General features: G+C 34.1%; 1 protein-coding gene across 1 annotated transcript; it reads right to left on the reverse strand.

The window, feature by feature from the left end:
- Positions 1-1,637: 1,637 nt before the first annotated feature.
- LOC132310177 (protein HIGH CHLOROPHYLL FLUORESCENCE PHENOTYPE 173, chloroplastic) lies at positions 1,638-10,681 on the reverse strand. The gene is made up of 17 exons (XM_059808396.1): positions 10,532-10,681; positions 9,150-9,404; positions 8,900-9,061; positions 8,616-8,666; positions 7,930-8,064; positions 7,704-7,727; positions 7,382-7,493; positions 6,649-6,774; positions 6,448-6,497; positions 5,385-5,543; positions 5,211-5,306; positions 4,942-5,057; positions 4,699-4,822; positions 3,902-4,015; positions 3,606-3,686; positions 2,210-2,368; positions 1,638-2,021 (listed from the first exon to the last, which is right to left on the reverse strand). The coding sequence occupies exons 1-16, from the start codon at positions 10,598-10,600 to the stop codon at positions 2,222-2,224; spliced, it is 1,821 nt and encodes a 606-aa protein (XP_059664379.1). The 5' UTR covers positions 10,601-10,681; the 3' UTR covers positions 1,638-2,021; positions 2,210-2,221.
- Positions 10,682-13,281: the final 2,600 nt, after the last annotated feature.

Here is a 13,281-nt window from a genome sequence, read left to right on the forward strand (position 1 = left end):
AAACCCGCTTTAAATGGAACGGGGACGGGGCGGTTCCCACCGAATTGGGAATTTTTGCCACCCCTACTCTTCCGTGTCTATATATATATAACATATAGTGTATATAGCTAAATCTTTTTCTCTTATTGTCACTGTAATATGGGGCTCACTTTCCTATTCCCCTTGTGAGGTCCCATACCATTGTTTATACTTTGGATGTGAGTTTTCATAACTGTAAATTTTAATTGAAGTAAATTATAAAATTAAATTTTCTTTGACGTAAAATTGTATAATTGAGTTTTAGTTTATTTGTAGAACATCGAAGCCAATGGTTTAATAAAGACAAAAAGGGAGGGAGAAGTATAGCGGTTATGGGATAATCACACTTATTGAATTTTAGTTGAAGTAAAATTGTATAATTGAGTTTTTGTTATTTTTAAATTTTAGAAATGAATGATTTAATAGAAAGAAAGAGAGAAGTATAATGGTAATAGGAATCAAACTTTAGATATAATAAGATGGTTTGATGAGTGATAGAAAATTATAGTAGATGATAACAAAGATAAATGATTGATTTTGATATAATAATTTCTTTGAAAAAAGTATAGAATGGATTGGAATAAAAAAAAAAAAAAAAAGAACAAAAAAAAAAAGAAGAAGAAAGAAGAAAAGGAAATAATGCATTGACGGTCACAGAAAATTAACTATATACATACATGCAACTGTTGAAGGATAGTAGCTACCGCGACTGTAAGTAGTCGTCCTCATTATATATATATATATATTTATTGACAATTTGACATTAATGATAGGGACTATACTTATGCCCCCATCATCCATATTGATTGTGATCTTAACAGGGATTTGGAGCTATAGTGTACTGTGTACTGTAAAGATCCCTTTCTTATTGCACTCACTGCTCCTGCAAATATCCCAAAGAAACCTAATTTTCAAACCTCTTAGATTTTTTAATTCAAAAATGACCCAATCACAGCATTTTGAATTTCAAATAGTCTGGCGCCTGCAGTTGGACCACCAGCTGTTTATAGCAACCCAACAAAGATTTTCCATCCTCTTTCTCTCTGGTCATTGATATCCTAAAAATAGACAGTATAGCTAGACAATGCAGGTAAGTTTTGCTGCTACACAAAAATATTCCAACAGTAAAAGGAATTTTAACAGTAAAAGTACAGCAAGACAATGACTTTGATCTCTAGTAGTATGGTTATCATACATGATGGATGAAAAGAGGAGTTTAGTGAGGAAAACTTTCATCTCATGTAGTATTTAGAATTTTTTTCTAAATGCAACAATCTCTGTCATGGCTTCATCTTTATTCTCTCTATATATATTCTGTCATGTCATGTAAGATTATACTTTCACCAAACAAGTGTCTAGGGCTGCAAAAGAGAACAGCCAAGCCGAGGTTTCAGCTGTTCAAGTTTGTGCTCGAGTTTGGTCGTTGAGCTCCAGCACGAGTCAAGCCCATATAAGAGCGTTCAAGCTCAGATCAAACATTACTCGCCAAGCTCGAGCTCAGGTTGGCTCGTTTGCAGTCCTACGCATGGCTAACTAGCTTCCAGTTGCACAAACTGTACAACATTTTTTTTTATGATAAATGATAAAAACGTAAAGAATAACAACTACAATCCACAACATTTCACCAAAAGTTATCAGAAATTGATAGTTTTAGTTACCGAATGCATACTTGTATACGCATGAATATGTACAGGACAAACTTTTAATAATTAAAATAAAAAAACATTCACCCTTTTGGTTGTGAGTAACTATGGTCAAATTAAACATAAGGACATCTACTAACAGATAATTGTCCGAATGTAATTCTAGAACATGCTATATCTCTCTTACTTGATTTTCTCAGTCTCTAATATGCCTCTGCCTTTTCTCTTATAACAGATATTTTCTGGTGACGGTGAAGCAGGAAAAAAAAATTTAACTTCCAAGCTCCTCAATTTGCATTACTGCACCAATCAACAGTGGAAGGTGTTGGGACCCTATCCTTTCAACAGACAGCTTGAAACCTTGAAACCAAAACAAACACAAGCAAACCCGTTCAACGAATTGAAGTTTCCTGAAGCTTTTTGTTGAATAAGTACCAAATGAAAGTTAATTTTTCGAAAGTTACTATGACTCTGAAATTAGCAGTCTGAAGATCGAAAGTACAATAATCCCCAATATTACACTAGTGTAATGTTAAAAGCTGCCTCACCATGAATGGAAATTAGACAGGTACAGGACTTTTTTCTAAGACTTCTTTCCCTGTTATGCCATCTTTCAAAGTTTTGAAGTATATGTTGTAATCTTTCTCAGGTGGAGGGTTTTCAGGGTCTACTGTGTATTGCTCACTAAATGGAACCACACTCTTAACCTGCAGAACAAAAAAGAAGCATCATGTTAGAATTGTCCAACACCCACTTCTATGCATTCAATTTTCCTAGCTACAAAAATTATTTTCAGCTTCAAGTTAGGGTGCGAAAGCACGAGTTACAAAATTCTGCCACTCACTTCAAGCCTAAGCAAACATGTCTATATGTGCTATTACCCCAAAACTAAGGTGTGCCACGCTGAATCATTAAAACTAATTGGGGAACTACATTCTAGAATATCAGGCTTCAGAAATCCAGAGTAGAGCATGATTGTGTAACTTGAGAAACTCTCCATCTTGGACATGTAGAACTGAAGTGCTTTTCACTCATCGCCAATTAACTATGTGCAGCAGGCTAGCATTCCCCTTATTACGGTGTGTCATGGTTAACAAGTCAAAACATGATTGAAAATAACAAGCCCTATCTAACACAATGGGGCATACAGATCCAGTACTATTGTGTACCTTTTACAGTTCTCTATCATATTGAGAGCCTGTGACACAGTGAAAAATTAAAGATGCAGAAAAATTTATAGCTACAGGATAGGTAAAGAACCTTTGAGCGTGGGAAATTTCCATTGAAATCTAAAGAAAATTTGAAAACATATGTTTTAAAAAATTTCACACACAAACCAGCATCCCAACAGGGAATTGAACCCTTTGGGCGTAGGAGATACCAATCAAGCTAAGAGTCTAAAGGCTAGTGAGAAATATGACAGTATATTCTAGTGTCACTCAGGGAACAAACAAAAAAGATACCTACTCTTTGCAATGCATGGCCTAACTAGGTTATCTACGTTCATTGGCTCTCTTAAGCCCCTTTCTTTAAACAACGTAAACACAACAAATAATACTAGAAAAGACACAGAGAAACTGACCTTATGAAAGTTAAAATATACTTAAAAGCTGACACGTTTAAGTATTTCTTCAAAAAGCTGGGATGTTTAATAATTTCTTCAACATGAAATTTTCTTACAAAATATGCCATCATTAGTCAGTGGCTTGCATGAACTATTTGGAGGTTCTTACATCAGCAGATAATTATATAAGATACTATTTTTTCAACAAAACTTCACATAGCCAGCAATCCTTACATACGAAAATGCAAATCCTGAAGAACATACCAAATAAACATAATGCAGCAAATTTAATAATCGTATACTATCATTCAGTATTTTCTGGCGACTAAATGCACTTATTGACCTTGCAAATATGGTGGAAGGTATAATAAGAGTATAACCTCAAATGTCTTGTCACATGCGTAAGGGCTTTCCAGAGCAGCAATACATATTCGAGCAACCTCGTCCCTCGATATCTTTCCCTGCATATATCATATATATGAAAATTTTCTTTTGAGTAATCAGAAGTTAAAGCAATTACCTGCAATGTGCAATTCATGAACTAAATCTTTATCAACCAGATTTTAGTAATCAATTTCTTTGTTTAAAATTGGCATGTTTTTAGAAAAGCCTGAAGCAACGTATGACAACAGGAAAACTCTAAAAGCAGTAACAAACTTCATCCATTTGTGAATACCGTTATATTGTCTCCTTGATCAAAAATGAGATCAGCTCCTGCAGGCTCCTCAGTTAATGCACAAGGCCTAACAATTGTATATGGAATTCCACTTTCTCGTATCAAATCTTCCCCCTATGGCAAAAGCAAGCAGTATAAGAAAACGAAAAATAAACAATAAAAATACATATGGCTGAGGACTTGATAAAAAATATGATTCACATGCAGTGGTAGACTAAAATAGAATTGGTGTTGCTAAAACTAATTAACTGTGACAACACGTTGTTGAGTTGAACTGAATTCAAACAAGCTGGCTTGCTAACACAAAACAGACAAGATTCCAAAATTATAGAATTAATGTTGTATATGTCTTTGTGTATTACTATATCAAGATATTTATTAATTATATATATAAAAAAATTGTTAATCTAGGATTTTTTTGTTAAGCTATAAGCAGGTGTCATATTTCCGAAGCAAAAGGTACTATATAGGGTAACTCGGCAATAAAAACCGGAGAGTGACCTGTATGCAGAGGAAGCATACTCGATCTTAAAAAAGTCGTTGTCGGCATCCTTGCCTCTATCATACTCGATCTTAAATTTTCTTTTTAATTATAACCACATTACAGGTCATTCAATTGCAACAGATTCACTCATTACCACAAACTACCTTTTTAGAAATTTGATGGACAGACTAGAGAATGGTGCTCACATTTTGCAAACAACATAATGGTATTGCCACAGGATAAGTAAAGCTAGAAAATTAAATATTTGTCGTGATGTATAATAAAAGAATAGTGTACATAGAGATAGTGTTACCTTCAACTTGAATGTGAGAATAAAGTCCAATTCCTTGTTTAAGCGGACAGCAGGAGGCTGTTTGCTTAAATCAAGTCCAGGTCTGTCAGGTCGGGTAACCCCAGCAGAGCCCACATGCACAAACCTTTGATACAACCACAAAGTTAATGAAACACAGTAATGTCATCAGAACGGTTTGATTACATCAAGGCACAATAAACACATAAAGAATCAATTTCAACAAAGACGAGAGAAATGGTAAACCTGGGAGTGATGGGATCCTTTATATATGCTCGTATGCTTGATACTGGAAGCTGAAATGCACCTTCTATAAACGTTGGATTTAATTTCCCATCATATTCGAACTTGCTGAACATGAGCTGGAAAGATTTTGAATCCATCAATAAAATAATATATATATATATATATATATATATATATATATATTTATTGTCTTTCTTTTTGCTTCATGAGTTTCTACTTTAATTTTTTTTCTTATATATATATATATATATCGAAACACAAAAGCATGCCTGCAATGATAAAATCTTGCTTGGGTCAAAGGGCGGTGCATCTGATACAGTTCGTGCTCGAAATATTGGCCTCAAAGAAGAAAATGGCAAGCGTACCTGGAAGTAGTAGATCAAAAATCAAGAACATAAATTATTAACATAGCTCACCAATCATGTAGGTATGATGTCACTAACCGATTGCCACTGGCCTTCTACAGTGTCAAAGCTCAATGTATAACCCACCGTATCCCAATCCCGGCTAGTACGCACAATAAGCTTATAACGACGGCCATCGCCTTTGAGGCGCAGCTCCAAACCATCATATGCAGAAAGATCTTCAGGTACTGAAAAATTCTGAGAACAAATACAAGGGAATTTTCTCATTTGCACAAGTAAATGGCATTCGACTAACTAATTACTCATATAAAAAGGTTTACAGAAAACGAGAATTACATTAAAGGAAGAGGGAAAAAAGAAGTGGTTTATAATTTTATTCTTCTGTAAAATTTGAAAATATCAGCAACAACCAAAATAATCATAAACTCATTATAGTTAACATTCATTCTTGAACAGAGACTTAGTAATACTGTTCCTACTTTAGAATCTGACAAAATGTAACCTTAAGGACCAGAAAATGGTGCTTGTGATTTACGGGGAAAAAATGGTGCTTGTGCCCTTTCCTTGATTTTAACATGAAACAATTAAGCTTTTAGCTTTTCACAGGCTTGTGCGTACAATTAGAGTTGGGTTTGGGATGAAAAACTCTAATATATTCCTTACATTTGAACATTTCATGAAAATTATATCTTTATATTTACTTCCTTGGCATCCTAAAGTTGAACCTTACTTTTAAAAAATGGAGAGATATCACCCCAACAAAAATAAAAAGATGAACTCCAGAAGAAGAAGAAAGAAGAAAATGAACTTCAACTGTCAAGATTCGGAAACGAAATTGAAGATGAAAACTTCTGATAGATGTCATTTCTTACCATCCTGTAAATGAGATAAATAGATTTACACGAGACTCTTTCAAATGCTAAAACAACTGAATAACGTTCTATCAAGAGATCTTATAATGCCATCCTAATAAAGTAAAGAAATGGAACTGATTAGCATAGAGTAACCACTTATGATTAGATAATGAGATGTACCTGATTCATTAATCTATATAATGAATTAAGTAAAGATAAAGAAAATCAAAGCATATGATCTTCAAGGGCATTAAAAACTCAAGAAGAAGAGGAAAATTGCAGCTCACCTTTGTTCTGGCACTGGTAAAGCCGCCATTGTTTGCAGTGGAAACAACACCTGGAGGGGCACAATAAGTGAAAAAATAGATGGATTCAAATACGGAAAACTAACCACCACAATTCCATTGGAAGTACCAGCTATGGTATTCTTTTAAAAAAATGAAACAGAGTCACAGACACAAAGGTGTAAGGATATGAGAAGAACAAACCTTGGAAAACCCCTGTTGGTCCACCTTTTTCACTGCCAGTTGGATCAATTCGGAATGTACTTTCACTAACTCCTCCCATCACAACATCATCTAAAGCACCCCAAGCGAGTTCTCTAGATAAATTACCTGCATGGTGATAAGAACTGAAGTGAATCATAGTCGAAGAGAAACTTATTTGGAACATAATTATAGTAATTAAGTACTATTAAGAAAACAAGAAATGAAACGAATGTAGTCACAAAATTCTGCAAAACAGCTAGTTGCAAATTGGCAAAACTTGGCACAATTTGGCTTGCTTGCTTGTCTAGTTGTTAGGAAGTACATTAGTGCTGATAATCATCAGTTATTTATGGAAACGAAAACCACATAGATCATAGTTCAGCCGAACATTTAGTAGGACCCCAGGAGTCAAGAGTCTATTAGCTCCCATTTATTGTTAACTAAACCATCTGCTTAATATAACTTTTAGTGGTTGTATAGACCTCCAATACATAAGACACAAATAAAACAAACAAGAAATTGTTTACTCAAAAATTGAATTTACATCTGCAATAACATATGATGCTATACAACATAACAATAAGCGTTCTCATGAACTTTTCTTATTAATTTGCTTCACCGTGTACTCATCATTTTGGTGTGTAATTATTTGAATTGTACATAATAGAAAATTCTCATTCAATTATGAAATACTATGGGTGGTGATCAACAATTTCCCTTTTCAAGGATGTACCTTCATATCCGTATACTAGTTTTCCACTTCGAAGTCCAGTGCTCCCCTTGACAGCATTAATCAGATTTTTCATCCCAGTATACTCCACCATTTCAGGTGAATCACCTTTTATCTGCTTTCATCAATCAAATAAAGCTCTATAGTGAATTAAAAATCACGTGCCAATGAAAAAAAAAAATTTTGAAAAATGAAGTGCTTGTGAGTTATATATATATAATTTTATAAAATACATAACGGTAAAACATATGAAATGCAAAATCAAGCTCCCTAGTAAAGTATGAATAGGACTCCAGAGATTTTCGCTAAGCAATTAGTTCAGCACCTCTGGTTCAAAGAACTTGATTCCCTGTACAACACCATATATGAACAGTGAGGGAGTAGGACAGGAAGAGAAGAAAAATGAAAAGATATGGAAGGCAAACCTTAAATGAATAAATCTACACTTATTTGGGGGAGAGAAAGTTTAAAATTCTTATTGATACACCACGACAACTACAGGAAGTGAAAATTATGAAATGTCATCATCTGGTCAATGGGCATAATAGTACCTGGCTGTATTTGGCCCTGTCAGGAGTATCCCCTTCCTTAGGGCCAACGATGACTGAAACAGCATTAATAACTTTTTTCACTCCTTTGAAGTATTCAGGTACTAGAGTACTCTCCTTGGTAATATCTCCAACAATCTAAAAGTTTGGTAAAAACAAGTGTGGTTAAAGTTAAAGAAGTAAATATTAAGCATCTGCATTATCAAAAACAAAATGTTTCCCAAATGTTCAGGAAAATGTTTACTAAATTAAATTTAGCACAATTTCACAAAAACAAGTTTAGAGTGCACTTCATCATTGGGACGAACAGATCAGATAAGAAATTCCCTTAGGAGTTAGGACCAGACCTGATTGGAGAAGTAAAGTATCCTACCTCAATTGAAGGCATCCCTGTGTCAGCCAATAGAGATGGGAACCCCACCATCCCAGAGGATCAATAAAATTATGTAAGGACTGATGAAAGAAATGAATGAATGATTTCGTTACATACGTCAAGATCACATATTCACAGAATTAGTATGGTTGTGCCTGATTATAGTCTGATTGTCCTTAAATGATAGGTCAAAAGTTAGATTTCTAAATTTCAAATTTCTATGAACAATGTGGGCCAACGAAACTTAATCAACATTCAAGGGAAAGGCACAATTGTGGTCAATAATAACCTCAGTTAGTACAGATTGCTAACTCACCAAATCGACGTCTGGACCTAGCATTCTTCTTGCCTTCTCTTCATTTCTGACCTGAGAGAAGCTTGGTATGAGAACAACATAATTTATGAAAAGGAATATGAGAGACTTCAAATAAAGCACAAAACTCATTGAATTTATAATAAGAATTTATGTTTTCGTAATAGTGTTAACAGCATATCTCCACCTCCCAGCTCATAAAGACAACAGGGATTCAAATTTTAAAAACACGAGAGAGAGAGAGAGAGAGAGAGAGAGAGAGAGAGAAGAAAATCTAAGCAAAATACCAATACTCGAACTGGCAATCCTTTTCTGCGTAAGATGTCCACTACTCTTCTTCCAACACCACCAGTGGCTCCAGCCACTAGGATAATCCCAGAAGTGTCCATTGCCTTTACTGGTTCACTAGGTGATGGACCGGACAGTTTCTCAATCAGAAATTCAAAAAACTTCAAAAATACAAAAAAATTGTCAGATGAAGCGTTAGGAAGGTTCAGAGTAGACATAACCAAAATTGGAAGAGAAACCAAGAACAACCTTGGCTGGAGATGGAGGCCCATTAAAAAAATACAATGTCTGTATGAATCTGCCGAAGTCCCAACCTTGCTTTCCAGCTTCGGCAAAAATGCCCCTCTTATGTGTTCTCAAAGGGAGATAGGATGAGTTTTGTTGGTAAACAAAGGGCTGAAATCTGTTATTAAGTTGAAGAAATGGTTTCGAAAGTGGAGAAGACAGCACCCCGGTACGTAAAGCTCTCTTTGAAAATCTTCTACCAGCAGATGTTGAAATACCCTGAATATCAGTCAAGTAGATTACAAGAGATTAAAAAAAAACTATAAAATTGGAAATTGCGTCAAACCGAAGAATAATCCAACTATCATATAACAAAAAGATTAGTTCAGTAAAATCGTGGTAGAAACTAAATAAACTTGGCTGCTGATTTCATTCAAAAGTGACTTCAACAAAGATTATGGATTCATTTGGTTTGTCACTTTGATAAAGACTCCTGAATGTCCAAAAATTTTGGTTTTCATTAATTCAGTGACTCGAATTCAGGATTCAATTAGAAAATAAATTGAGAATTTTTTTTACTAAAAAAAAAAAATAATAATAATAAGAAATAAAAAGTTCACAATTGATTTGGCATGGAGGAAATTTTTTTTTGCATTTTCAGGTGGAAATTTCCCAAGCATAGACGAAAAAAGTGCAAGCCAGAAGGGCAGTGGGAATGGGGAAAAATACATTCCCAATTTAAAGCTATTAGAAGTAATTCAGAAGTTTCATTGAAAACACAGGAATTGAATTCTTACACACAAAATAAATAAATAAATGATTCATGAATCACCAAATCCTCTGAAATAGCATTCAAGTAGCAAACCAAAACACTAGTGGTAAAGCTATATTGAGTTTTCTGTTGAATTTGATTTTTAAATTTTTTCAAAAAAAAAATCCCTTTAATGATCTTTGTTTGTCAAATGACAACAGCTGGAAATAAGAAAAAATCCAAAATTCCTACCCTCCTTTAGCTCATAACCAAACAACAAAATTGAAATTGTAATAATCATCAAAATGTCAAAAAATCGGGAATTATATGGAGATACATGTGCCTGTAATGCTTAATTACACATAAATTAACAGAAATTAATGAGCCGACAACATAGGAAACAATGAATATCATCGATTTCGAGACAAAACACAAACCATTCTATTTGCAGCAGAGCGCGTAACGTCCCAAGTACAAACAAACAATCAAAATAACTAACTACCCAACTGGTTATGTAGGCATATGCATATGCTGTATGTGTGTGTGTGTGTGTGTGTGTATATATATATACACAAAAACATGCTTGAGAGAACTGAAATTGAGCAGAGAATGAAAGAAGAATGGGATTGTTGAGTGTGAATAGTGAAATTAATACCTGAGAGAGGAGAGTGATGGAGGATGAAGACGCTGATGACTTGGGTGAAATATAACAACAACACTCCATTTTCTACACTATTATGTCAATCTAATATCATATATGCATGTTTGAACTGGGGAGTAAATATATACCACACAACTACACAAGCATAGATCTTTTGGGCCATCGTGTGGTTCTGTGATGAACACATTGGAGTTCCAGAAGACTTATCGGTCGTTTGCGCGCCAGAATGGCCACTGCGGATGGGCCTTGGGTAACATGGGTTGGGCTTAGGCCCTCTCCGACTCTATCTACTTTTTTATTCTACTACATTTCAACACATGTATTCTATACTTTTACATAATTATTTCATGCTTTAATACACCCCCCCACCCCCCCCCCCCTTTTTTTTTTTCTTTTTTTTTTGCGTGTGTTGAAAATATGTTAAAATATAGAATAAATATGTTAAAATAGATATAAGTGAATTGAACCAATGCTCTACAGCAGATAAAATACATATGTATCATGTTTAAAAGTGAATTGGAGACTACTTGTATCTTGTTCAAGTATTTTGAGTGTGTGCGTTCTTTTTTCTTTTTTTTTTAAAGAAGAGACATGAAAATTTACTAAATAGTCTAATTTAAACTCCACTTTGTTAAGCTTGGTTTTGAAATTTTATTTAATAATTAAATAGATGTCAAGTACTCAATTCCATCTTTGGATCTTGAAAGAAATAAGTTGTACTTTAGATTATTAGACAAATACAATGAAATGGGCTTTGGATCAAATCGAGAGTCAACTTCATCAATTTCAATTTCATGTCCTCATATAAAATTGAAAGAATGAGAAGCCCATTCTCACCCTTACCCGGACCCAGGATAAATTGGGCCTAGAGTGATAGGCCTGAACTTTGATATTGTGTTAGGTCCAGCCCATATGTGTCTTTGCCGAGCCATTTAGATCCATACTTATTGAAAAGTTTGATAGGCCGAGTCTTATACAGTCTAAAGTTTTCATTTCAGCCCAACTAGGTGGAACTCAATCCAAATCCTCCTGAAATTTACATCTCATGTATGTGTGTGCCTGCAATGAATTAATTTACATGCACTATATCAACAATTTCTTCAAAATCTAAAGGTTCTTTCATGATTTTTATATCACCCAATGGTACTCCGATGCTTCAATAAAGTGCTCCTAGCTTTCTCATTTTTACATACGTTATTATCATTATTTTCTTTATTCTATATGAATTGGATCGACATAAATTCAACTATATCACAAAAATGTACTATTTTCAACCCACAATATATGTTGATATCTATGTCTTGGTCATCTTTTGCTGCATGTTGAAACATTTATCAGATAACAAGGACCACACTTTCCGCAGTGACAATGGGTTTGATTATGTCGCTAAGCAGACACCTGAACTGTTGACATGGTGAACAATTCATGGGCCATATGTATACCCATCCACCTACCTACTCTTCTCTCTCTCACACCCTTTCATGCCGACAATTCAACAATACATCCACAGTGACACATTTGGCTCTACTTTTTCTGCATATTGTAGCCAAATTCAAAAAAATACTTATATGTGCATTATAAGTCAATCATGCCGACCACCCCAAATTATTTTTTTTGTATTCATATAGGACTAATTGTGGCCATTGGAGTTCTTTGTGCCTACATTTTCGTCATTGTGTTATTAGCTAGTGCATGTGGATCATAAGAGATTTAAAACCAAAATTTTAGATATATGGTTATGTTTTTATAGTTGAAAGAGGACTGCTAGTACTAGTGTGGACCATAAGAAATCAAAAATCAAAAATTTTAGATACAATGACGTTATAATTGTAACAGGACCATCATTTAATAACATGTCATCGTCAGAAGTAAAATTTCGTATTTCTTTTAGAAATTTTTTTAGTTATAATTGTAAGAGAACGTACAATTGTGACTAGTTGTGAACTGAAATGATCATAATAAAGCTGTTTCTCTTTTTTTTTTCTTTTTTTTTTTCTTTTTTGGTTAAAATGAATTCTACCTTATTTGAGAAAATAAAAGAAATAATGTAGGGAAGAAGGGCCCTACAACAACCTACCAAATGGTCTCCGGAATATAATAATAATCACGAGGAATGAGAGTAAACCCATATGGTTTTGTCATCAGAAGTCGCAACTAGTTTTATTTTTTTAATTTTTTTTTATAACTTTATTAATTTAAAGGGTTGATTGTTTAAAAAATGTGGTTTCTCCATTCTCTGACATCTCCTTTGATAGTTGGTGTTGACTTTCGCTATACGAAACAATAACCCATTTCAAGGTCAAATAAAGTAAGTGGTCCAATGTGAAATACGTGACCATACGTGTTTAGTTGTGATGGGACTTAAATTTTAGTAGTCTATACATTATATATATATATATATATATAATGTATAGAGAGAGATTGATTTGTAGCAATCAAAATACAATCACAGTCACATACGTTTTCCTGATCACAAAGAGGATGATGAAGGTCTCTCATCACGCATGTGAAATAACTACGTCCTAAATATTTAATTAACAAAAGCCCACACAAAGGTAGTAAATAAAAATTTCAAGGGATTAGTTTAGAGGTAAAATTATCTGAGCTTAGGTGCTTATTAGCACTAAGGTTTAGGATTTGATTTCCATTAAGAACTTACGATAACTTGAGACTCGGTTCGGGATGGAGAGACATCTTCAAAAATTAGTTGGGCAAAAATTCGGATAATCGGAGTTATCAAAAAA

The sequence above is a fragment of the Cornus florida genome, unplaced genomic scaffold (assembly GCF_030987335.1).
Source record: "Cornus florida cultivar Cherokee Brave unplaced genomic scaffold, ASM3098733v1 CherokeeBrave_3.0.0_Hap2_Chr01, whole genome shotgun sequence".
In the NCBI taxonomy this organism is placed as follows: domain Eukaryota; kingdom Viridiplantae; phylum Streptophyta; class Magnoliopsida; order Cornales; family Cornaceae; genus Cornus; species Cornus florida.

Excerpts from the sequence above, each read along its gene's own strand:
- LOC132310177 (XM_059808396.1), bottom strand. The coding sequence starts at position 10,600 with ATGGAGTGTTGTTGTTATATTTCACCCAAGTCATCAGCGTCTTCATCC. Across the intron at positions 7,494-7,703 it reads TCAAGTTCTTTGAACCAGAG|ATAAAAGGTGATTCACCTGA; the intron begins GTGCTGAACTAA and ends TGATGAAAGCAG. Across the intron at positions 5,307-5,384 it reads TAGAAGGCCAGTGGCAATCG|GTACGCTTGCCATTTTCTTC; the intron begins GTTAGTGACATC and ends TACTACTTCCAG.